Raw genomic sequence first — 26,071 nt, forward strand, 5'->3', positions numbered from 1 at the left:
GTTCACTAGTTATATTTGTGAATTGGTTGGGTCACACCTATTTTCACCGAGTCAAAAACCTAAGCTCTTAGCACTGAAAAAAATGAAGTGTAACAATCATAGTTTTCTTTGGCTTAGCATGTTTCAATTAACTGATCCAAGAAGTATTCCATTTTAAGGTTCCGTTCTGAAAAACTGGTCTGCTTTGTTTTCCCACAAACCGGTTTGGGTCTTTGCTAAAATCCCATGATAAACCTTTTTCTCCAAAACAAAATATACACAATTTGGCTACTAAAAAGAGCACTTTTTCGGATAAAACATGTTATGTACAATACAATATGTTATGTACAATACAATTTTGAAACCTGAGGATTATAATCACTTTACTGTGAAACGACAAAACGCAATCCGATTGACCCATGATTTGATAAGAATAACTCAGCACTCAATTTCTATACTAGCTGTCTTAACTAAAGCAGTGACAAAAGACACCGGCAAATAGTAATCGGGACACCAGTTCGCGAGCTTCTAAAGCAAAATCTCCAACTCAATTTTACCGAGCACTTGCAATAGGAAGTTGCTGAAGGAGGTAGAAAGTAACCACACATATTTGGAGAGCCAATGAAGAACACTAACAACTCTGCCATTGTAATTTGACTCACCTCCTAAACATAGATATATGACGAGGAGACAATTAAGCATCACATCAAGACAAAAAATAAGTTCATCTTTTTTTCTTTAAATATAGGCAGTGAATATTTTATTTTTTGCATTAACCTATCTATAAAACCTTAGGGGTTGGACTTGGTAGTGAAGAATTGGGACCTAAGAATTTCTGTGTTGGGTCAATCCATACAGAGCTTCGTTTTGACCCGCTAATGGACGGTTGGATTGGTTCCCTTGGATTAGTCGGTCATTGGGTCACGTACCGACTTTTCAAAAAACAAAACCCTCTACCTATAGTCAAAGAACCTTGTTGACAGGAAGTACTGAATATATCTACAAGAAATATGCACGGACAAAAAAATTATACTTGAAAAACCAAAGGAAGAGCATAACTTAATGAGAGTGAATGATATCCATTTGAAACAAACCATGAGGTTTGCAATATGCATCATTAGCATCAAAATTTCAAAGAAATTAAGCATGGAAATAAAATTTCTCTTTAGTTCTTTAGGACCAAAAAAATAGTACATCTGTTAAAAAATTTAGGAAAGCGAAAAGCAAAGGCTTCAACATATTGCTTCAAATGCTCAATTTTTCATATGGAGAGCATAAAAAGACTTAAACACAATTCAGACGACAAGAACTAACAACAATCAAATGTAGGGAAATGAAATTAGGAAGTCTTACATGTGGATCAAGGTGCTTTTATCTCAACAAATTCTACTCGCTGTTTAATAAAGTATAGATAGAGTGTACAAGTTCACCAAAATAGCAAAAATAATAGTTGAAAAAGAAAAAAGTAAAATAGTATATTGTTCTAGAAATAATCAATGAGTGTACCAGATCAGAAGAGGAACTTGATAATAAAGAAGAAACATGGAAGTTGCAAGAATGACCAATACGGTTTCAAAAATACATGAGTCTCTTAAATCAAGGGAGGACCAATTCTTAAGTAATTATTGCATTCAAGTAATGTTATTTCAAGTATCACTTTGAATAATATGTTAGTGCTACAAAGTTCATACAATGATGAATAATTACAACTTGAGAATTAGCAGCATAGGGGATGACTGAAATCAAACCTATAAATAAGTTTGGTTAGTATTTTTGTAATAAGAAGAGTCGCATCAACTAATATCTGTGATCACTGATGGTGAGAAATGAGAATATGAATTAAATCAATGATTCTCCAAACAATTATTGCTCATAATTTGTGGGTGCAGCGGAAGATAAGGTTGAGGAACATAACCCTCTTTTCTCAACTCAAGAAGAAGACATTTAAGAATCAAATAGATCTCAACAGATTGTGAGTGACTTCCATCAGCAGCAGAAAACATATGAGTTCCACCATTAACATCAATCCAGCTGTATCCAGGTATCTTTTGAACTCCTTTTTCCCTCATTAAACTTCTAACCTTAAGAACACTTTCCCACTCACCGGCTCCAGCATGTACATTTGAAAGCAAAACATAGTATCCAGAATTTGTTGGGTCTAGTTCAACAAGATGTCTTGAAGCAAGTTTAGCCAGTTCAACATTTCCATGAATCCGACAAGCACCAAGAAGTGAACCCCAAGTACCTGCATCAGGGGTGAATGGCATGCTCTTTATGGTATCAAATGCTTCGTGCAAACGACCAGCACGACCATACAAATCTACCATGCATGCAAAGTGTTCCATCCTAGCACATATCCCGTATTCCTCGGTCATGCAACGGAAGTAGTATACCCCTTCATCAACTAGGCCTGCATGACCACATGCCGATAGTATAACGAGAAAAGTAACATGATCAGGTTGAATCCCGGCTTCTAACATCTCATGGAATAGATCCAGGCACTCTCTTGGGCGACCGTGGTTTCCATAGGCAGCAATGATGCTATTCCATGAAACTTCATTCTTGCAATCCATCATGTCAAACACACACCGAGCCAAAGCTAGTTTTCCGCATTTAGAATACATGTCGATTAGTGCACTTGCAACAAAAGTGTCAGAGATAAATGAGTTTCTTACCACAAAGCAATGCAACTCTTTCCCGTTATAGAGTGCTGGTAAATTTGCACAAGCAGAGAGAGTAGCTGATAAGCTCACTGCGTCAAACTTTGTTCCACTCATTCCCATTTGACGAAAAAGGTCGACGGCCATTTCTGGCTTCCCATTCTGTGAGAAACTTACAATCATTAAGTTCCAGCATACACTATCTTTTTCAGGCATTCTTCTGAAAAATTGATAGGCAAGATCCAATCTTCCACACTTTGCATACATATATGTGATAGAAGATCCCACTTGACACACATTCTCCAGTCCTTTTTTCAAAATGTCACAGTGCAATTCCTTCCCTACTTTCAGAGATGCTAAAGCAGCACACGCTGGCAAAACACTAGCCATAGTCAGGCAATTAGGGATCATTCCCTCTTGAACTAACCACCTAAAAATGTTTATAGCTTCAATATTCAGCCCGTTAAGTACATAGCCCGATATCATAGCCGTGCAAACTGCAACATCAACTAAAGTATTCTGCTGGAAAGTCTTGCATGCCATCTCCACATCTCCTCCCTTGAAGTATATGTCAACGAGAGCGCTCTTCAAATAGACATCAAAAGGCACCCCATGCCGCACTATATAACTATGAACTTCCTTACAATGTTTGAGACTCCCAGATTCAAGAATTGAAGGAAGGAAACTTGCAAATGTAATCGAATCTAGTTTGACTCCACTAGCTATCATTGCTTTTAACAAAGGCGCAGCCTCGTCTGTTAATCCATTCTGTACATATCCAGCAATCAAACCATTCCAAGTAACTGTATCAGTCTGTGGCATCGTATCAAAAATCTTTCTCGCATCAAAAAGGCTCCCACATTTAGAGTACATTGTAATAAGCGTATTTGCCAACTGAGGATCAGACTCAAACCCACTCCTAATAACAAGACCATGAAGCTGAACACCAGCACCAAGTATCCCTCTCGTAGCACACACCGACAAAAGACAAACAAACGTAACCGAATTAGCCTTAACGTAAGAGTTCCTCATTTCCTGAAAAGTTCCCAACGCTGAATCAAAATCCCCATTTTTCACATATCCATTAAACATAACATTCCACAAAATACAGTCTCTCACAGGCAATTCATCAAACAGACACCTAGCATCATGAACACAACCATTATCCGTATACAACTTAATCAACGAACTACCGATAAACAAATCCATATGAAACCCCATCGACCCAGCCAAACCATGAACCATCTTACACAACTTCACATTATTCAAACCACCACAAGCTTTAATCACATAAGGAAATGTATACTTATCAGGTGCAACATTACTCCCTAACATCCTAAAGAAAAACATCAAAGCAAAATCAAAACAACCCATCATAGAAAAACCTCTTATTAACCAATTCCAAGGAAGACTATAACATAACTCTACCCTATAAAACAAATTTCCAGCATCATTGAACTTTCCACAAAGAACATAAATTCCCAGAATCCTTGAACCCAATGTAAGACTATTACCCATTCCACCAACAACAACCTGAGCATGAATTTGCCTAACTTGTTTAACCACTGATGCATCCGAATTCGAACTAGCCCGAAACATAGATTCCAATTGTGCAGTAAAAGATTCTTCCAATAAACGTGATTTTGATAGGACATAATTGCAACTGGTTGTTGTGTAGAAACTTCGTTGTTTCAATGCAACGGTTATTCTGTGGAAACTAGTTCCGAATTTGTAGTTCATGGCAGAATAAACAACAGTTGCAGAAAACGAAAACTGAAAATTAAGCTACGTTGTTTTTCGAAAATGGGGTGAAAGTGTTATTTAGATAAATTAGAGGGAGGTAAATGTAATTTTCAAAAATAAATATATAAGAATTTGTTGAACCTTGAAGAGAGTTCAGTTCAGACTTCAGAGGGTAGTGAAATGGGATTTAGCGGTGGTTTGAAGGCGGCGATGTTAGTGTCGTCGTCGTTGAGTCACGCGCGACCGCTAACATGCGCGTCGTCATCGCGATTAGTGTCGCAACCACACGACCTTGTGAAATGGGTGACGAGAGAAGGTGGTTTCGTGCACCGTGCGGTGAAGATAGCGCAACTCGATTCTGGTGGTTATGGATTAGGGTTAGTGGCTAAGGAAGAAATTCCGATTGGTGCTGATTTAATTGTTCTTCCTCAACATCTTCCTTTGCACTTTACGTCTTTTCAGCAGGATCAGAAGAATGATGAGAACTCTCTGCTACTTCAATTGAGCTCACATGTTCCTGGTAAGTTAATTTAACTGTTTGTGTATATTGTTATATGAATTGCTTATATGTAAGTGCTTATCATATGATAAGCACTTATGCTATTAATGTTTAATTAAGCTGGTGATTCAAACAGATGCCTTGAAAGCAATAACTTGGATATAGATAGTGTCTCTGTATCAGTATCAGTGTCGGTGTTGTGTTCCGAATGTTAGTGTTTCGTAGGATAGTATAAAGTATTGAGTTCTCAATGTTGAATAAGTTGGACAATGTGGTAGCATTTGACAGATGAACTATGGGCAATGAAACTGGGTTTGAAGCTTCTTCATGAAAGGGCAAAACTTGGATCTTTTTGGTGGCCATACATCAGTAATCTCCCAGAAACATTCTCTCTTCCTATCTTTTTTCCTGGGGAAGACATCAAGAATTTGCAGTATGCTCCTGTTCTTCACCAGGTACTATCCTGTTATTAATCGAGGACTGAATCGTGAATCATATATGAAATAGTATTAATGTTTCATGGCCTTTGCCCTCCGGCAATATGGAGCTAATTTTTGTCGAATTCGTGAGACAGGTCAACAAAAGATGCCGATTTCTTCTTGATTTTGAGCAACAAGTCAAGCGTGCGTTAGTTGGTGTTAAACCAGATAAGCATCCTTTTGATGGTCAAGAAGTGGATGCTTCATCTCTGGGGTGGGCGATGTCAGCAGTTTCATCTAGAGCATTCAAGTTACATGGTAACAAAAATTCAAATGGGATAAACTTTGATATACCAATGATGCTTCCTCTAATTGACATGTGTAATCATAGTTTCAATCCAAATGCTAGAATTGTTCAGGAACAAGAAAGTGGTAGCACTAACATGCGGGTGAAGGCATGTTTCTTTTTACTCGCACAAATCAAATTCTGCTTTTTGGAAACAAATTTTGATTTATTCTTTGCTGACTAATCCAATCTTTGCATTAGGTTGTGGCTGAGAAAGTAATCAAGGAAGATGATCCTTTATTACTCTGCTATGGATGTTTAAACAACGATCTTTTCCTTCTTGATTACGGATTCGTGATACAATCAAACCCTTATGACTGTATCGAGCTCAGATATGACGGTGCTCTTTTGGAGGCTGCAAGCATGGCAGCTGGAGTTTCTTCACCAAACTTCTCGACACCTGCTCCATGGCAGGAACTTATTTTATCACAGCTAAATCTTGCTGGAGAAGCTCCTGATCTCAAGGTCGTTCCACAAAATTCTATGTCTGTTAATAATTAACCTTAGCACTAGAACCATAATGTCACAATTTGATTTATTTGTTACAGGTGAGCATAGGTGGTCAAGAAATAATCGAAGGCCGTTTATTGGCTGCACTGAGAGTACTCCTCGCAACTGATAAAGAAACTGTACGGAAGTATGACCTCAACACACTCAAGTCTTTAGATGCTGAGGCTCCTCTGGGTGTTGCAAATGAAATTGCTGTATTTCGTACCTTGATCGCGCTCTGTGTCGTTGCACTGGGACACTTTCCCACCAAATTAATGGATGATGAATCTTTATTGAAGCAGGGTGCTTCAGGTTCAACAGAGTTAGCCATTCAGTTCAGAATCCAGAAGAAATCTATAATTATAGATGTTATGAAAAATCTTGCTAGGAAGGTAAAGGTTCTTTCATCAAATGAGAAAGTTACTGCTGAAGGCTAAGATTCAACACAGTTTCTGGCACGATTCTCATCTCGAATCTTCTGTCTTGTCTTGTCATGTGATTTTTATTCTTTTAAGATTCTAACTGTATTATTTTTTCTTGTCTCAAGATGGTCAACTATGAAGTCCTAGATTCGATGTCTACTCTAATAATATCATTATTTATCTATTGAATTTGAATTTGATGTTACGTACAAATAATGACTGCATTTTACTTCTACATTGTTTTATTGCAATCATAGTATTTGATACTAACATAGTTAATTTTCCATGGAAGTCAAGATATGAAGACTGAAAAAGTGTCCCAAAAAATATTTATTAATACTGAGTTTCACAAGTCACTTTTTAGATTCATTGAATCTAATATTTAGTCTATGTATAGATTAGATATATTATTCAATAAACTTAAAAAATGACTTGTCTCTTAAAAAAAGAAATAGAGGTAGTAATAAATATCAAGGAATAGAGGTAGTAATAAATATTTTTTGAATCAGACTATCAATACTATGATTATTCAATGAACCTAAAAGTGAGTTGTCTTTATAAATAGGAACCGAGGTAATATTATTTTTTACTATGGGATATTATTGTTTATTGATTCTTAGTTTATTTCACAATTTAATCAATTATAATATTTTAGTAATTGATATAACTAGTTTTTTTATTACAAAAATAGGCACAATTTGTTTTTAGTAAACTAAAAAATATTTTAATTATGATATTTTATATTATATTCTATTAATTAATCAAAGCCATTTGATTTTTATCAATGTATAATTTTCTACTTTAATTATATGAGTTTATTGGAGATGCATTACACTATCATCCTTTTTCTAATCATATTTAAACTATTATTTTGAGTTTAATCACATTAAAGCTATCACTTTTGAATGATTCTGACGTGATACTCTGATTTTGTAAAAAAAAGTTATATATACTAATATATACATAACAATTAATCTCAATAAAATATCTTAAGGTTAAATAAAATAGAGATTAATATTTATGCTTGCGTTCAATTAAATTATGCTAAATAGACCTATTTTTTAAACCATCTTAAAATAATAGTATAAGCTTTTCTAAAATTTTTACAATGATGATTTATAATTGTAAGAGAATGTATATAAGATGAAAAAGCAATTATATTAAATATATTAAATATATGACATTTAACATATATGAAAAGATACACATATCCAATAAAATAAAATAAAAGATACACAATATCAGAAAAATTTCCTTTCATATTTAGAATCCCTGATTATTACTTGTAACTTATTCTCTAATAAAATACTAGTATAATACACGCCAAATTAAATGTCACCGTTCATATATAATATTTATTACGTACACTCGACCTGTAAAAATAAATAAATAGACAATTAGATATACATGATTTATTTCTTAATTCTATTTGTCACATAAACATCAACCATATATACACATATATACACGTGGTAGTTGAAATTCACATCACGTGTTGATCCATAAACAACTTCCGTTCCGTCTTAGAAGAACTAATCAAACCTCTTCCCCTCAAACAGGAATTCATCTTCGTCAGATTCATGTTCATGTTCATACAAAATTAAATTTAGATCAAAAAGTCTCTGCAGTTGTTTGCAGAAGATAGAACGCAAGATGAATCATAAAAAGAAAAAGTTGAAAAGAAACCATACTAGTTATGTTATAACTATTAGGAGCAAAACCATGTACAAGAGAGTTATGAGAGAAACATAAACTACTGAAATTAAAAAAACATAAACTAATTCATATATTCTAACATATATGATTCTAATTAATCTCTCGCTAAGAGTGAGTTAGGAGGATAGTTCTTTCTGATAATCCAAGAGGTGAACGAGATCGAAGACGTTTAACATCTTTGAGTCTTGTCATATATAAATCAGCCTCCAATGATGGTTGTTTGATTTTCTCAATTTCCTGTTTTATTTTTATCACTTGGCTATGAACAGCAAGACCAACATAAACATCTTCATCACTTCTCTTCATGGTCTTCTGAGAATCCATCTTTTGGCAAACTCTGAAATTGTTTTTGCCTTTGGAATATGGAATTTGGAATAACCTATTGAAGATACGGTGTATATATATAATGTCTTGGAAGAGAAATAAATAATTAATTTATTAAATCAGGTCAAATCAAATATATTTATTCGGAAAGGAAATAAGGGAAAATAAACTTTTATTTTTTTATTCTTAAATTTGAAGCTGATATTTGACTCCACGTGTGCTACTATATGATTTCTTACCAATATCGCACCTATAAATAAATAAATAAATAATTATTGTTCTTTTCACTCGTGCAATTTTGGTTCAAAGGCAAAGTCACACCACGATTTTGTTATTATCCAGTCATATTATTTAATAGACATAATTCGAGATGGATTCATTCTTTTTTATTCTCGATGGATTCATTCTATATAAAAGAGTAAAAATAATTACTTATATTTTTATTATTAATAAAAAGTCTAATTTCCATGTTGATAAAAGATACGGTTTATAAAGAAATTATATAAAGTGATTTTTCTTATCTTATAATTTGATTTTATAAAAATGAATTAGATCAAAATATTAAGTTTTAATTCATATTATGAATCTACTATTCATTTAGATGATGCATCATTTATATATAGACATAAAGTCCAAAAATATTAGGACACAAAATGTATTAGAAAAACCAATAAATCTCACATTAATTAAAAATAAAGTTCACAAAATATTTATACGACACATTCAATTATTTTTTTAATTAAACAAATTATACAAATTTTTTTGGTCAATCTAATATTAAAATATTAATATAATTCCATGATGAATTCTTACTATAAATAGTAAAAGTAATTTTTTAATAATAAAAAATTAAATTTATAATACTTTTTCTTTTGAATCGAATCCCATGTATTGTTGATGTGAGATTTTTAACATGTTGCGTATTTTTACATATCAATTAATTTTTATATTATTTCATTAAAATATCTTGATTTTCACAAAATTGTTGTGATAAAAAATATATGGGTCTCTATTTTATTTTTTTAATTAAATAGTTTAAGTATTAATTTTTTCATTAAAATTTTGATGAATTTTTCAAGTTTTTGTATAGAAAGATTCTAGGGGTTATTATGGTTGATTGTTTATTTTCAAAAATCAAACCATAATTATTTTAAAATTATTTAAATGGTTTAAATTTATAACCATAACCATATTTTAATAAAAAATAATTATAAAATCGGTTATAAATTTAGTTATGATTATTTAACGGTTTTTAAAAAAAATTCAGTTTTGAAAATTATTTTTTCCGATTTTTTTTTTAAATAATTCATTTTGAGAATTAAAATATTTAGATTTGGATAATAACGGAATCTAAAATAATTTAACCGATTAATATTTATTTAATTATATTCGAATTTATGAATAATTAAACTATTAATAACTAAACTGGTTAATAATCATTCAATTATATTCGGACATATTTAAAAGTGATTTATATTTGATTATGGATTTAGCCAGCACAACCGGATATTTTTCACACCCCTAAAAGATTTCATTTTATATGTGTTAAAATGCTCTTTTAGTATATTTTTTAATTTCTTAAAATATATATTTTAATACGGAACAAGTACTTTTATAATCAAATAATCATTATTATTTCTTTCAAGCGGCATTATTTTTAAAAATTGACGTAATATTGATGTCATTTTATTCCATAAAGAAAAGAATGATCTCATTCTATTCATTATTCAATATCACGATTCACGACATCTACTAAAATGGCATGATAATTCATAAAAAAAAGACTAAATAAAAAAATATCATATCAGTGGATCAATCAATAAAGTTTGAGAATTATTAGTGATCAAACACGTGGAAGAAACCCATTAAATTTACATTATCAAGGGTATTTCCGTCAATTCCTTTCAAAACTTTTATCCATTGTTTCCACCATCTTAGAAAGCTTTAAATCAAAATTTTCTTTACCATCTTCATCCATGGCCACGTTATCAAAACGACAACAAAAGAAGCCACGTGAGCCAATGGAAATTGACCATATGTGATCAAATAATTATATATATTTTATTTATAATATGTATACTTCAATTTCCACTTTGCAATTTAGTGGAATTTATTTATAAATTGTGAGATTCATACACGTTGTGAAAGGTATATTTAGGAGGCTGGTCAATTAAAGAACTTTGAAAATACTTATGAATCGGTTAAAGATAAATGCAGTTGACCTATATATAAATAAATTTATGAAATTCGGTCACTAGTAAATACTCCCTCCGTTTTTTGTTATAAGTCGTTTTAGACTTTTCACACAGATTAAGAAAAATAATAATTGTTGCATGAAAATAAGAAATTCTGAAGGTTTTTACAAAATTATCCTTCATTAATGACATGTGGAAGATAAATTTATATAATTGAAAGAAGAGAAAATAATAAATATTTAAGGATATAATAGGAAAAATAACATTAATTATTCATTGGAATTGTAAAGCGACTTATATTAAAATACTTTTTTTTTTCCAAAACGACTTATAAAAAAAACGGAGGGAGTAGTGAGCCATAATCATGATTCATACTACTCAATTTAACATCTATAATTACACATTCAGATTTAGAGTGTTTAGTTGTTTTAAATAAATTTTTTTAGCTTTGGTCCAATTTGAATTTAGTATATATCGTATTTTTTGCTTTGCTTTGTAATGTCATAAACAAATACAATATTCATCTCAAACCTCCAACTAAAATACTCGTCACTAGTTTCTCTCTGAACTCGAAACTCGTATGAACACCACCAATACGGCCACAATAATGGATCCTCTTTAAACAAAACATCTCAGCATAAACTCATAATTAGGGGTGAAAATATGCTAGATTAGACTAGGCTTTAGAAGGCTTGAGCATGACCTACGATAAACTTAAAAGACCTGAGTCTCCTATGGCCTATCACAGACTCTCTTTTTTGGCCTGACCTGACCTTTTTAAAAGCCTTGCCTGACCTGAAAGCCTATTTAAAAGTTTGTGTCTCATTAAAGTTTTCAATTAATTCATATTAATTAAGAAACCTTATAGACCGTTCTATATATGCATATATAAACCAACCTATTTAGCCTTTGTTATGATATATATGCATACATATGCCAGCCTATTTAATATATCTTTAACATATATGAAAATATAGGCCGGCATATAAGACTTCATAGGCTTTTTGAATAACCTAAGCTTGACCTATTTAATAAAATAGACTTTTAAAAAAGCCTAAGCCTGACTTTTTTATTAAATAGGCTTAACTTGGTCTAGCCTTAAATAGGCTAGGCTATAAACTCCTGTAGACCGACCTGACCTATTCCCACCCCTACTCACAATTAACTCTACCACTATTTATTCAAAGGTTAAGAATTACAAGGCATGTCCTAATCTTAACTCAATTACTTCTGAACTCAAATCTGAACATATCAGATGACTCAAACTCAAATCATTTAATTACTTCTCAACTCAACTTTGAACATATCAGATGACTCAAACTCAACTCTAAACATATCAAATAACTATAAACATATCCACATCTTATCTCACACAAATATATCATAAAAACATTAGGCTCGTATCCTAAAATATTAACAACTTAATTCATATAACATCTTATCAAAACAACCCCAAAATCATGTTTCGTGCTAGTCATACCTTAGATTCGAATAATTATTTAAAATATCAAACAAATTCATAATCAAATAAATGCATATGTTTAGGAAATATTTAGTGTCTATTCTAAAAATATGATTTTTATTTTTGGTCTTGAGATCCCAATTAGTACAGTTTAATCGAGCAATAGAAACTGGTGCAGACACCGCACAATGTTTTCTACTAGTCATACCCCAAGTTCAAAGATTTTCTTTTTAAAATATCAAACAGAACCGGAATCAAGTAAATGAACATCTTTTGGAAAACTTAGAATGTTTATTTTCTTATGATATAATATTTACTCTTAAAGGACTTACAAAACTCAAGTTATGTGTGAAACAATACAACCAACGCAAGACTAAAATTTGACTATGCTTCTGGTGTAAAAACAGATAATTGTTGTTGTTGTAGTGCTCCTAGAATGAATTTCTCCACTTCAAAAAAAGATTACTGCGTTAGCTTTCTAGCACAACTAAACGCACCTCAAACAAACTTACGAAACTCAAGTTACACATGAAATAAGGCGGTCAATCCCTTTCTATGTCTATATGTGATTTTCTACATTTCTTGTGATTTTCAGCCCTAAGACCCCTTCTTCATTAGCTCAACATTCCATTTACATCAGTTCATCACATACTTGAATACCACATTGAAACAACACATATCAAGACAAATCATCACAATCATCATGGATTTTACATGCCAAAAATCAAACAATTCAAAAAGGGGTTAAGGGATACCCGACAATCAATAATATCATGATCAATTGAAAAACATAAACATTGACCAAATAATTTTTTTAAAAAACATTGCCCAAATAATTAGTTTGTATAAATAATAACAATATAATCCTCATTCCATTGCCTTAGGGATTTATAGTCAAAACTCTATGTTATGAGATTACCCCATAAAGACAGATAGATACCGGGATTCATGGTCTAGCCCACTACCTTACAACCAATATATCCTTTGTAAAATAAATTTCTCTTACCTCGATTATGCTGAAAAGCTTGAAGCTTTAACAATGAAAGCTTTCCTCTTTCTCTTATATGCTAGAGCTGCCTCAGTTTTCTCGTCCTCTTGTCTTTCACCAAATTTTCACGTACTGACAATATTCTCTCCTTTTCTTCTATATAAAATAAAAACCTAGTTCTATTTTATTTTTAATAATTTCACGAACTCCTCACAAGTCTCCACTCATTCTATTCCTTTCCCATATTTCCCTAAATTCTATTTTATCACTCAAATCTCCTCCTCTCACATTCTCTAATAATTCTAATATATAAATATAATTACATCTATCAAATTATTATTATTCTAATTATTATGATTAAATAATTAAAATTAAATCTCTCAATTCCCCTTAATCCAACCTAATAATAACTAACTGACTAAAAGACGATCTAAAACTCAATTAAACGTACGAGGATAAAAACCGAGGTGTTATAACTTGAGTCTTTTTTCTTATACTCAGTTCAATCACTATTTCTCATAACTTCATAGTATGACTGATCATAAGTTTAATCCTCCTATAATTTGAATAATTTTGTATATCCCCCTTATTCTTATAGTTTGGAACTAAATTGCTTATTCTCCATTCACCCGACATGCGCTTTGACCTCATAATTTCATTAAAGAGTTTGGTGAGCCACTCAATACCTCTATCTTCAAGAATTTTTCACACTTCAATAGGTATATTGTCTAGCCCAACCCTCTTACTATTACTCATTCTTTTCAACGCTTCCTTTACCTTGTGTTTTTTGAATCCAACGATAATCATTATAATTCTGATCCTCTTCTCTAATGCCGAGTCTGCTACTGTTTGGTGAGATAAATTATAAAGATACGTCTTCCACTTATTTTTTATATCTCTTTATATCTCCGAGAGATGAGTAATGAAGAAATAAATCCATCTAATAAAAAAAAGCAGTTTTTTTTGTACTATATTTTTTATCTAGATTCAAAAAGAATAAACGAACTAAATACTAGTATGGTGATCATGACCTTTAACTATTTTCTTATCGTTTATGAAAATATTCCAGATAAAAAGTAATTATCTCTTTCCCTTATAACTTTTATTAGTATTACTTAACTTTGTTAAAACATACATATTGTGTCAAGATATTCAACTAACACTTGGTAAAGTATAGATATTGTCCATCATTATTTTCTCATGATGGAGCCTTTAGTTATGAGAGTGACTTACGCAGTCCAAATTGTTAAATCTCACATCCATTTTACTATTGGCAGCACCATTGCGAGCACTCCCATGGCTGTTGCCACTATATGTGGTGATAACATTATAGTGCCAACAGCTTCTCGTGAATTTCATATTAATTAATTGATAATCAATATCTTATTGCTAATTAAATTGTATAAAACTACAAATTAACTTGAATGTCTACTCATGGTTCCTATATAAGATTGATGAATGAATGAATAAAATAACGACAATACTCTTTCTCTACAGTTTTGTTTCTCTCCCTAGTTAATCCTCTCTTCAACTTAAAAAATAAAAATATTGACATTTCCTAATTTTAGATTGAAATTTAAACTTCATATTGGTTATCAAAAACTAAAAAAATCATCAATGCTACATCTATTTTTGTTGTTGCTGTGAAGAAATGAGTCTTTGAAGCAATATATCTAATGCTTCCTTCATCCACCAATGCTGACAAACTTCTCTAGCTTCACCAACACTCATCTAATTAACACAAAAATATATAAAGAAAAAAATTAGAGATATCTTCAAATATGCATATTTTCAATTTATTAATTATACAACATGCAAATTTAATAAAAAATTGAGTATAAATAAACATACCCATACTCTTGTCCTAAGATTTTTCTCAGGCCAATGATCAAGTTGCTCCTTGACAAACAAAGGGAACATATAGCCTTCATAGTATATTCCATATCTTTTGCTAATGAAATTCCACTGTCCCAATTCACACTGTCATATAAAAAGCAATTTCTATTTTAGTTTCATTATAAATAATAATATTCACAATTAATTAATAAGTATATAAATATCCAATTAATTAATATACCTCAACTAATCCTATGACACCTGCTTCTTCAATGGATTCCCTAGAAGCTGCTTCTTGTAGAGATTCATCAAGTTCCCATCCTCCCTTAGGAAACATTAGTCTTTGTGTTTTCTGTGAACTAACCATTAGTACTTCCAACTCGTTGCTTCTATTACCATCTATGTCTTGTTTATATCTATAAGGTATGCATCTGCAAAAACATTATTATAATAATTAGTCAATAAATATACTTATTTTGAATGAATATTGTTTATATATTTCACCTACCAAATTTTAATCCAACGTGATATAATGAAGTGAATAAAATAATATAAACTCACCCTACAACTTGTCTGCCACCCATGGTGTTGTATCTTTGCAACTCCCTTCCTGATCGAGATACCATACAAACCATCTTTCAAAGAGTTGATTAGCACAAGTTAAAAGCCAATAAGTTAAGAATAAAAAAGAGATGAAGTAGGTATTTTAGAACTGAGGATTGGTATATATGAAGATAGAGTGAAGATATATATTTTTGGAATATGATTAAGAAATGAAAGGTGGATAGAAAGAGTGGGCAAGAGAGAAGATATAAATAGAGAAAACTTAATACATACCAAACGCGTTATTGTCGCGTCCCTTCACATGGAATGGAATATATATAAAAATAATAATGCAAATATGTCATTGTGTGGAATATAGTATAACACTACGTATTATGAATAATATATTAATGAAACTGATCTTTTAGGATTTGCTTGACCACAAAATTTAGGCACACGCTCATACAAGTAAAATACAAAAATAATTAAAATAAAATAATATATCATTTTTTGTCAAAAAAATATATCATTTCAATACCATTACCATTAAGGTAAATTCTTTGGTACCCTTTAGTTTGAGTTGAGTACTGATACTCTTAATGTTATTGATTTAAAATTTTAATTTTTTAAAAATAAAATAATATTAAAAAATGATGTGACATTGAATATTTTCGTTTGATTGGAGGAAGGTACCGGTACCCAATCAAATTCAAAGGTACCAAAGTGTTCACCTGCGATTAAACAATTAAACCATGTAATAATGAAACTGATGTTTTTGTAGTAAGGTTATAAGATTTTGAAGACTTTAGAACATTCTATACAGAAAAGAAAACTAATCAAAAAGAGGCAGTTTGGAAAGACTATTCTATGCTTCAATTATTTATTTTGATCGTGTACTCTTCAAGGGCAATTTCATGTTATAGAAACTTCCTTACTCAGACAATTTGTTGTCTTTCTGGAAGATTAAAGCCATTAGGGGCTTTCTTATTAGGCAGGGCCATGATTATTCAGGGGCTTTGTGTCCAAAACTAAAAAGTTGTCCTCCGACTCATAATCTAGTAATAAATTATAAGCAAATTTTATTTTTTTATTGATTAAATAGTTAATGTATTTGATTTATATATATAAACTAAATACATCAATTATTCAATAAATTTATAATGTAAAATTTATTTATAATTTGATACGGATGGGATATGGCTTAGTGAAAATGATTCGAGGTTTACGTGTGTATCTTTGGAAAAATGATATATGGATATAGATCTGATAGCTCTTGATCAATACGATCTTGACTTTGCTAATCCTTTATTCTCGTTACAAGCTGTCTTCTTTGGCCTTGATGATTTGATGTCCTTAGTACTTTTTGCTCGGTTCCTTTAAGTATATGTGGTGTAGGAATTTCCACATTGGTTAGGATTATTTTTGAGTTAATATTTTCTTAACTCCTAATATCTTCCTTTATTCTTACACCCTTAGATCACACTTATAAGCAACAAAAATTGTTTTCACGATTATTAAGAAATTCAATTCAATTAAGTGTAGTTAACTTTTTAAACATTCTACAAAAATATTGATTAAATTTATTATAATGTTCTCTATTAAATTTAATAAAATGTTGCAAAATGAAATAATAAGGTATATTAGAAATTACAACATTAATAATTTATTATTAATTGAATTTTGCTTATAAGAGTGACTAAGATTCAAAGCATTTTTGTTGCTTATAAATGTGATCGGAGGGTGTACATGTGTTTATAGGATTGTATTTAGAGGTTATAGGTATGAGAGAAATTAATGGTTCTTACCTCTATATCTAGGAGTGATAATTGCGGCGTGAGAAAATGTAGTTGTAATGATTCTAATTAACTTTATGTGGCCTTTCGCGAGTAGTTTCACTACCAGAATCTTCTGATAAGTAAAAACTATATCACAATTTTATGTTTTTCCACTTCCATTGCCTTCTGCAATGTGTGAGCTAGCTCAAGTTTTCCTAATGCCTCACTCTTCCTGGTTTGTTTCCTTTGTTGGTTTTCATTAATTCCTTTCTTAGACTGTGAGATTTTCATTTGTGACACTCAATTTTAGTGTTGATGTTCTTTATATAAGTCCATCTTTCTCCATTTTCATGTGTTCGAGAATTGTAAGTTTCACGCATCTGGGTTTTTCTTTGTAATTATCGACGGTGGCGTTGGCCTCCACTCATAGTGGTGCTGACTTCCACCCATGTGGTATTAGGGGTGCTCGCGGTGCGGTTTGGGCGGTTTTGACGAAAAAAATCATCCGAATCGCAAGAGAAAAAATAGTGCGGTTTGGTTTGGTTCGGTTGACTTTTATAAAAAATCCGAACCAAACCAAACCAAACTAATGCGGTTTGGTTCGGTTCGGTTGGTTCGATTTTTTACAAATATTTTATTGAGCCATACATACACATATATATGACAACACAATTTTATATTTAGACATTCATACACTAACAAATAACAACAAAACTCGTCATATTTTGACAACGATTTTCCATTTAATATGTAAAAATTAAATTAGACAAAAGTGGAATATTAAACATAAAATAATAGCATAAAACAATATAAAAATTATTATAATGAAACAAAAAAATAGAAGACACGAAAGATTAGTGAAGGTGAAAAAGAAAAAAAAAAGTGTTGAGAGATTAGAGAAGAAGATGTGCGATAAAAATAAAACTGAAATACGGAACATTTACATAAAAATGAGAAGGTGAAAAAGAAAGAATATAGGAGAGTAAAGATTATGAAAGAAGAGGGAAGATGTATGTGGCAAAGAAGGTGAAATAATGTTATTAGAGATTTGAGAAGATCGGGACTGAAATTATATGTGTAAGGATGAGAAAATTATTCGTAATCATAAGGCTAATGTATAATAGATTTAATTTTGGTTGGATGTGAGTTAAGTAAAATTTAGGTTGTAACATAATGCGGTTTGATTCGGTTTACAAAATACAAACCGCAAACCGAACCGAACCGTGCGGTTTTGTTAAAAAATGACCCAAACTAATCCGAACAAAATGCGGTTTTTTGCGGTTTCAGTTTGGTTTGGTTTGCGGTTTTTTATTGGGTTGGTTTGGTTTTGAGCACCCCTATGTGGTATAGGCTTCCATGGTGGTGTTGGCTTTATTTTATTCATATTTTCTCATTAGTTATTCATAAGTATTTCTCGTTGATGCGAGAGATTTATAATAAAAAGTGGTTAATTAAGGAGCGTATAGTTTGGTGGGGCAATGTCAAAGTGTTATGCATTTTTATTAGATATATTAGATAAAATTTGTGTTTTTTTTATTCGGTTGTTTTTGGGATTCGCTCCAAATGGGATGGAGTAAAATGGTGTTTAACCCATTTTATATTTTTGAAAAAAATTTGACTTTTCTAATTCACAGAAATAATCGATTTCTTTTTTCTTTTTGAAAAAAATCGACTTTTTGTATTTTCAAAAAAAATCAACTTTTTTATTTTTGAAAAAAATTGACTTTTCTAATTTTTGGGAAAAATCAAATTTTTTATTTTCGAAAAAATTCGACTTTTCTAATTTACAGAAAAAATTAATTTATTGTTACTTTTGAAAAAAAACGACTTTTTTAATTTTTTGGAAAAAATTGACATCTTTATTTTTTGTAAAAAAATTGACTTTTTTATTTTTGAAAAATATCGGTTTTATATACTTCGGAAAAATCAATTTTTTTTTATTTTCAAAAAATCAACTTTTATAATTTTTTGGAAACGTTTTTATTTTTATTAAAAAATCGACCTTTTTATTTTAAAAAATATATCAATTTTCTTTTCTTCGACTAATTCAATTTTTGTTATTTTAAAAAAAATCACTTTTTAATTTCTCAAAAAAAAAATCGGCGTTTTTATTTTCGGAGAAATCGACTTCTTTATTTTTCGTAAAACATCGACTTTTTATTTTGTTGGGAAAAATCAATTTTTTGTTTTAAAAAAAAAAAGACTTTTCTAGTTTTTTTTGAAAAAAGTCGATGTTTTTATTTTCGAGAAAATCGACTTCGCTATTTTTTTTTTAAAATGGTTTTTTTTTATTTTCGAAAAAATCGATTTGCTATTTTTTGTAAAAACTTGATTTTTTTATTTTCGAAAAAATCAATTCGCTATTTTTCATAAAAATTGGTTTTTTAAAATTTTGAAAAAATAATTTTTTTAATTTAAAAAATTAAAGTTTTTAATTATTTTTTAAAGAGAAATTCAATTTAGAAACTAAAATAACAAACGGTTTAGTTCGGAGTTAATTAAAGATTTCGAAGTTAATTAAAGATTGATTAATTCTTAACAATTCGATTCTTGAACCATTAATTGAATATAATTTTTTTTTTCACTAACCATTAACAATAGTTTAATTATTTTAACTTCAGTTTGAACAGTTCAAAATTATATATATATATATATATATATATATATATATATATATATATATATATATATATATATATATATATATATATATATATATATATATATATATATATATATATATATATATAAAAACAGTTGTATATAGTAGTAGCTCAGCTCTCTACCACTATAGCTGATGCAAGTGGGTATATGGGCACAATAATGTACGTGTTCTTTCGGAATGAAGCCATGTCGACTGTCGACTAATACTTTGTTACTATCTCATCATCAAAATCTGATCCTATACTCCACAAACAATAGCTACTTACTGTAATTTCAATTATTGATATCGACTTGACATAGTGCCATGCCAATGCAATTCTCAACACCAATTATATATTAAAGTATTTTGTACTATATCGACGAAACGACAAAGAAGCCTCAATCTAAACATCTTTTCATTATTAAATACTAGTAGATAGATTATATATTCCACATATAATATAATAACATGTTTATACTCTTGTCATTGGAACGCGACAATTACGCGGTTTGGTATGTATTAAGTTTTCTCTATATATGTCTTCTCTCTTGGCCACTCTTTCTATCCACCCTTCATTTCTTAATCATATTCCAAAATATATATCTTCACTCTATCTTCTTATATATATTTCAATCCTCACTACTAAAAACCTACTTCATCATCTTTTTTTCTATATTCTTAACTCTTTGAAAGATGATTTGTATGGTATCACGATCTGGAAGGGAGTTGCAGAGATACAATACCATGGGTGGCAGACAAGTTGTAGGGTGAGTTTATATTCTATAATATATTACGTTCACTTCATTTTTCACGTTTCAATAGTATTCGGTAGGTGAAATATATATACAATATTAATTCAAAATAAGTATATTTATTGACTAACTATTATAATAATGTTTTTGCAGATGCATACCTTATAGATATAAACAAGACATAAATGGTAACAGAAGCAACGAATTGGAAGTACTAATGGTTAGTTCACAGAAAACTCAAAGACTAATGTTTCCTAAGGGAGGATGGGAACTTGATGAATCTCTACAAGAAGCAGCTTCTAGGGAGTCTCTTGAAGAAGCAGGTGTTATAGGATTAGTTGAGGTATATTAATTAATTGAATATTTATATACTTGTTAATTATGAAAATATTTAGCTAATTAATTTATAATGAAACTGAGATAGAAATTTCTTTTTATATGACAGTGTGAATTGGGACAGTGGAATTTCATTAGCAAAAGATATGGAATATACTATGAAGGCTATATGTTCCCTTTGTTTGTCAAGGAGCAACTTGATCATTGGCCTGAGAAAAATCTTAGGACAAGAGTATGGGTACGTTTACATTTAATTTTTTAATTTGCATGTTGTATAATTAATAAATTGAAAATTTTGCATGTTATTAAATTTTCTCTAATTCCCTCTTTTTAATTTTTTGTGTTATCAGATGAGTGTTGGTGAAGCTAGAGAAGTTTGTCAACATTGGTGGATGAAAGAAGCATTAGATATATTGGTTCAAAGACTCATTTCTTCACAGCAACAATAAAAGATATATTGGTTCAAAGACTCATTTCACTCACTGGATAAGGTTGGTTTATGGGTTGATGATGTTCTCATTTGGGATCTAAGATGGAAGATATGTTTCTTTGTTCATGAGCTGGAGTTGGTAGCCAACCTTGATTCTGTCATTCATGGAACGACAACAACAACTCTCTCTTTGAATTGTGATAGATGGTGGCAGTATCATACGAAGAATTAGGTGCTCTTGGAAGAACTTGATTTTATGTCCCATTGAATCTATTTGCTTCTAATTCTTCTCCTTCCAATTTTGAGGAGTTTAGCGGGACCTCATCTAAATTACTGTCACATGTAAATATACATGTATGTTTAAATTAACAAGTGATCGAAAAGTAAGGATGTTGAATCCACTGAGAGTAGAAAATAGTTTAGGTTGATTTTGTAAAACTATATCTTTTGTAAATGAGCGTGAGCAAGAATAAAAATAATTGATGGTTGTCACATGTTCAGTTTGACAGTAAATAATGTTATAGACAGGTTAAAAAGAGTAAATGAGTTCAATAATGGAGAACATGTTGGACAATGATTCGTTAATATAACTTGTCAATTGTGTGTACATGATGTGTTATGTTGCTCAATAAGAGGTCAGAAAGTGATCTTATGATTTATCTTTACAACATCATAAACATATACAATAAAGCAAGGGGATAAATCTCTAAGCCTCGCTTGTAACTTTAATGCATGTTTGATATTATTCTGAATATCATCTATGATTGTAGTTTTTCATCTCTAAAGTACATCATTAAAGTCGACACCTTCTTTCTGAGTGAAACCCCTTGCAACTAACCTTGCCTTGTATCTTTTCGACGTCACTCCCTCAATTCCTTCCTTAACTTTGAAAATCCATTTATAGCTGACTAACCTTGCCCCAGCAGGTTTCTTGATCAGTTCCCAAGTGTGATTATCATGAAGAGATTTCATCTCATCATTCATGGTATTCAGTCACTCAGTCTTATTCCGACTCCTCATAACTTCCTTATAGTCTCTAGGTTCTTCGTCTAGAACCTCACTTGCAGAGATTAAGGCATAAGCTATAAGATCTGCATATCCAAGTCTCTGAGATGGCTTGATGATTCTTCTTGATCTATCTCTCGACAATAGGTAGTCATTGACAGTTTCCTCAACTTCCTCAGCATCTTCTGCTTCGTCTTCATCTAGAATATGCAATTCAGCATCAACTTGCTCCACCTCAACAATAATCTCTACCTGTTCCAGCTCTTCTGCACTTCGACCATCATCTGCACCAATTTTCTTGAAAGCCATCTCAGCTTCATTGAAAACTACATCACGACTGGTGATACACCTCGTGTGACCTGGCTCTAGGCACCATAGTCTGCTTTGACTCCTTCAGGGTATCCCAGGAACATGCATTTAAGAGCTCTAGGTTCGACCTTGTCTTACCTAATGTGAGCATAGGATGCGCAGCCAAATACTCTCAGTTTATCGAGATCTGGTGGATGTCCCGACCAAACTTCTTTAGGTGTCTTCATATTTAACGCTGTCGAAGGACATCTGTTTATCAACACTAGTCAAACCTTTCAGCCAAACCATTTTGCTGTGGAGTACATGCAGTAGTTCTATGCCTTGCAATACCAGAGGCAGCACAAAAACTATCGAACGCCTCATTGCAAAATTCAAGGCCATTATCGGTTCTCAACCTCTTAACCTTCCTGCCAGTCTGATTTTCGACCAGAGTCTTCCAACTTTTGAAATTCTCAAAAGTTTCATCCTTAGTCTTCTGGATGAATACCCATAACTTCCTGGAATAATCATCAACTATGGATAGAAAATATCTTGCTCCTGAATGTGATGGACAACTTGCAGGCCCCCAAAGATCAGCATGGATGTAACCAAGGGATCCATGTGTTCTTTGTTTGACTTTGTTGAACTTCACTCAGCAAGATTTTCCAAGTACACAGGGTTCACAAAACTTCAGCTTTTCGACGTTGTCTCCACCAAGCAGATTTTGTTTCCCTAATTCGACCAGACCCTTTTCACTGACATGGCCCAATCTCATGTTCCAGATTTATGTCTTCGACAATGGTTTCGTGGATGCAACATTTGTCGAACCACTTACAACTTCAGTCTCAAGGGTATACAAGCCTTGTTTCTTCACGCCTCTCAAGACTTCCTTCAACTCTTTCATGACTTTTAGAATACTTTTCTCTCCTTGGAAAACATATCCTTTCTTGTCGAATTCACCAAGAGAAAGCAAATTTCTCTTCAAATCAAGAACATACCTGACTTCAGTCAACAACCTTATTGACTCATCATGGAGCCTGAATCTCATAAATCCAACACCTGCAATCTTGCAAGCTTTGTTGTTTCCCAGCATTACTGATCCACCATCTTGATCATATAATTCCTCGAACAAGTCTTTGTTTGGAGTCATCTGCCAAGTGCAATCTGAATCCATAATCCACTCCTTCCTAGAGTCACTGCTTGAAACCACAAGGACGTCAGATGATTCGAAATCATCTTGAACAATGGCTGCATTGCCATTATCCTTACCTCCATGATATTTTAGTCGTTCAGGGCACACCTTTCTTGTGTGACCCTCCTTCTTACAATGATAGCATCGAATGCCAGATGCTTCACCACTGTAAGACTTCGACTGGCTTTTGTCTTTCTTCTTGTCGAACTTACCCTCCTTTCGTAAGAATTTTCCTTTAACGTCCAAACCTTCACCAACGGTCGAAGGTTTATGCTCCTTTTGTTTGTTCAAGTCCTTAGAATACAGGGCTGATTGAACTTCTTCAAAGGTCAGAGACTCCCTTCCATACAGGAGAGTTTCTTTGAAGTGAGCATGTGTTCGAGGCAAAGCTCACAATAGTAACAGCGCTTGATCTTTATCATCGATCTTCACATCAATATTTTCAAGATCAAGAATCATCTTGTTGAACAGATCCAACTGCTCAGCCAACACTTTGTCTTCAATCATCTTGAATGAATACAAAGCTTACTTTAGGTAGAGTCTATTTAGCAGCGAATTGGTCATGTAAAAACTTTCTAGTTTCACCCATAATCCTGATGCCGTTGTCTCCTTTGATACCTTCTGGAGAACCTTATCACCAAGGCTCAACAAAATTGCGTTGCGTGCTTTCTCGATCATAGTCGTCTTCTCCGCTGCCGTTAATGCAACATTCATGGCTGCCTCTCCCTTAAACGCTTCCAAGCAACCTTGCTGAACCAGTAGGGCTTTCATCTTCAAGCGCCACAGACCAAAATCATTCACTCCGGTGAACTTTTCAATCTCATACTTTATTGAAGGCATCTTCTCCATGCTCACCACACCAATTTGTTGTGAATTTAATGCCAAGAACAAAGTATAAAACAAGGGATGAAAAAGAACAAGGAAGAAGAAGAACACAAGAATTGGTTATAACTGATATTCTTTTTCTTTCTCTTGGAAAACAAGATTACAAGTTTACAAGAATAACAAATAACCTCTCTCACCCTAAATTAGGATTTTCTGTGTACAATGATGAGAGACTTGTATGCTATTTATAATAAAACCTAACATACTAACTAATGGGCTTTTTCCACAAGGCCCATTACACAAGCCAAGTTAATAAACAAGTTAACTTAACAAATTAGGGTTTAAACACTAAAACCTAATTTAACATGCTAAAAACCCTAGCATCTTCGACACAAGCATGTGAACAACCTTCGACTTCATGCTTAATCTTGTCGAACCAAGAAGCTACCCTTCGACCATACTAGAGTTCGATCCAATATCTCACACTAGTGAATATTTACATCATACTATTTTTGCTTGTAGCTTTAATGCATGTTTGGTTTTATTTTGAATATCCTTGTCATACGGTGGGAGAACTGACTTTTTGAAATGTGCGGATAGCAAGAGTCGCCACCGACATTTATTTTATCCAATTTATAGAAAGGCTAAAAGAACAGAAAAAGACATTTTAAAAAGACTTTGAGTTCGGGGGGTAAGTTATACAAAGGGAAGGTGTAAGCACCCTTTGTATCCATGGTTATCCATGGGCTCTTAATTGCTAAGTTCACATTGTTTTCAAAAATGTTTGTAGTGTGTGAATAAGAAAATGTTTGAATAAGAACTTTAGCTTGTAAATAAGCGTAGTCTTTTTGAAAAGATTCTTTGAAAAGAAGTGGGAAAAGATTTTGAATTTTGAACAAGCAATTAGTAGCAACTACCCTAAGTTTTAAAATTTGTTCTTTTAGCTTTTCAGGGCTATCCATACCATAGGAGGGTAGGAAGTCCTTTCATTGGATGTAAAGGGTCATCGATGAAGCATCATTCGCCATAAAACTGTCCCTACCATATAGAGGGTAGGTAGCCTTTAGGGAAGGATAGAATAGTCATTATTCTTTAGGCAACCAGCGAGGATACCTTAGCAATTGGGACAAATCATCATTTACCCAGGCAACATTGACGGACCAGATCACTTTTTATCGTAGGCAACTTCGAAGGGACTATGAT

The 26,071-nt window shown here is 31.9% G+C and overlaps 5 protein-coding genes across 6 annotated transcripts; 2 read left to right on the top strand and 3 right to left on the bottom strand.

Annotated features, from left to right (window-relative positions):
• Nucleotides 1–1,661: 1,661 nt before the first annotated feature.
• On the bottom strand, nucleotides 1,662–4,407 carry LOC131604036 (pentatricopeptide repeat-containing protein At4g21300-like). Its single transcript, XM_058876525.1, has one exon. The coding sequence runs from the start codon at nucleotides 4,377–4,379 to the stop codon at nucleotides 1,824–1,826; it is 2,556 nt and encodes an 851-aa protein (XP_058732508.1). The 5' UTR covers nucleotides 4,380–4,407; the 3' UTR covers nucleotides 1,662–1,823.
• A 112-nt stretch (nucleotides 4,408–4,519) lies between these two features.
• On the top strand, nucleotides 4,520–6,773 carry LOC131604037 (uncharacterized). Of its 2 annotated transcripts, none has more exons than XM_058876526.1 (5): nucleotides 4,520–4,902; nucleotides 5,170–5,336; nucleotides 5,456–5,755; nucleotides 5,848–6,111; nucleotides 6,195–6,773. In XM_058876526.1, the coding sequence occupies exons 1-5, from the start codon at nucleotides 4,563–4,565 to the stop codon at nucleotides 6,570–6,572; spliced, it is 1,449 nt and encodes a 482-aa protein (XP_058732509.1). In that variant the 5' UTR covers nucleotides 4,520–4,562; the 3' UTR covers nucleotides 6,573–6,773. The 2 variants fall into 2 exon arrangements, with proteins under 2 accessions (XP_058732509.1, XP_058732510.1); XM_058876527.1 differs by having other exon boundaries at nucleotides 4,764–4,902; nucleotides 5,160–5,336.
• A 1,458-nt stretch (nucleotides 6,774–8,231) lies between these two features.
• Nucleotides 8,232–8,682, bottom strand: LOC131604040 (uncharacterized). Its single transcript, XM_058876529.1, has one exon. It carries the CDS (start codon nucleotides 8,595–8,597, stop codon nucleotides 8,379–8,381), a length of 219 nt encoding a protein of 72 aa, XP_058732512.1. The 5' UTR covers nucleotides 8,598–8,682; the 3' UTR covers nucleotides 8,232–8,378.
• A 5,124-nt stretch (nucleotides 8,683–13,806) lies between these two features.
• LOC131604038 (nudix hydrolase 18, mitochondrial-like) lies at nucleotides 13,807–15,880 on the bottom strand. The gene is made up of 4 exons (XM_058876528.1): nucleotides 15,640–15,880; nucleotides 15,320–15,509; nucleotides 15,094–15,222; nucleotides 13,807–14,973 (listed from the first exon to the last, which is right to left on the bottom strand). Exons 1-4 carry the CDS (start codon nucleotides 15,711–15,713, stop codon nucleotides 14,869–14,871), a joined length of 498 nt encoding a protein of 165 aa, XP_058732511.1. The 5' UTR covers nucleotides 15,714–15,880; the 3' UTR covers nucleotides 13,807–14,868.
• A 4,692-nt stretch (nucleotides 15,881–20,572) lies between these two features.
• LOC131608254 (nudix hydrolase 18, mitochondrial-like) lies at nucleotides 20,573–21,586 on the top strand. The gene is made up of 4 exons (XM_058880168.1): nucleotides 20,573–20,807; nucleotides 20,946–21,135; nucleotides 21,238–21,366; nucleotides 21,479–21,586. The coding sequence occupies exons 1-4, from the start codon at nucleotides 20,734–20,736 to the stop codon at nucleotides 21,575–21,577; spliced, it is 492 nt and encodes a 163-aa protein (XP_058736151.1). The 5' UTR covers nucleotides 20,573–20,733; the 3' UTR covers nucleotides 21,578–21,586.
• The last annotated feature ends 4,485 nt before the right edge of the window (nucleotides 21,587–26,071 follow it).

This window comes from Vicia villosa, linkage group LG5 (genome assembly GCF_029867415.1).
Source record: "Vicia villosa cultivar HV-30 ecotype Madison, WI linkage group LG5, Vvil1.0, whole genome shotgun sequence".
NCBI lineage: Eukaryota > Viridiplantae > Streptophyta > Magnoliopsida > Fabales > Fabaceae > Vicia > Vicia villosa.

What these genes read in the sequence shown, in the direction of transcription:
- LOC131604038 (XM_058876528.1), bottom strand. Translation starts at nt 15,713, where the DNA reads ATGGTTTGTATGGTATCTCGATCAGGAAGGGAGTTGCAAAGATACAAC. An exon ending in GTGTCATAGGATTAGTTGAG is followed by an intron (nt 15,223 to 15,319) that starts GTATATTAATTA and finishes TTTATATGACAG; the next exon opens with TGTGAATTGGGACAGTGGAA. An exon ending in ATCTTAGGACAAGAGTATGG is followed by an intron (nt 14,974 to 15,093) that starts GTATGTTTATTT and finishes TGTGTTAATTAG; the next exon opens with ATGAGTGTTGGTGAAGCTAG.
- LOC131608254 (XM_058880168.1), top strand. Translation starts at nt 20,734, where the DNA reads ATGATTTGTATGGTATCACGATCTGGAAGGGAGTTGCAGAGATACAAT. An exon ending in GGTGGCAGACAAGTTGTAGG is followed by an intron (nt 20,808 to 20,945) that starts GTGAGTTTATAT and finishes ATGTTTTTGCAG; the next exon opens with ATGCATACCTTATAGATATA. An exon ending in GTGTTATAGGATTAGTTGAG is followed by an intron (nt 21,136 to 21,237) that starts GTATATTAATTA and finishes TTTATATGACAG; the next exon opens with TGTGAATTGGGACAGTGGAA.
- LOC131604036 (XM_058876525.1), bottom strand. Translation starts at nt 4,379, where the DNA reads ATGAACTACAAATTCGGAACTAGTTTCCACAGAATAACCGTTGCATTG.
- LOC131604037 (XM_058876526.1), top strand. Translation starts at nt 4,563, where the DNA reads ATGGGATTTAGCGGTGGTTTGAAGGCGGCGATGTTAGTGTCGTCGTCG. An exon ending in ATTGAGCTCACATGTTCCTG is followed by an intron (nt 4,903 to 5,169) that starts GTAAGTTAATTT and finishes AGCATTTGACAG; the next exon opens with ATGAACTATGGGCAATGAAA. An exon ending in GCACTAACATGCGGGTGAAG is followed by an intron (nt 5,756 to 5,847) that starts GCATGTTTCTTT and finishes TCTTTGCATTAG; the next exon opens with GTTGTGGCTGAGAAAGTAAT.
- LOC131604040 (XM_058876529.1), bottom strand. Translation starts at nt 8,597, where the DNA reads ATGGATTCTCAGAAGACCATGAAGAGAAGTGATGAAGATGTTTATGTT.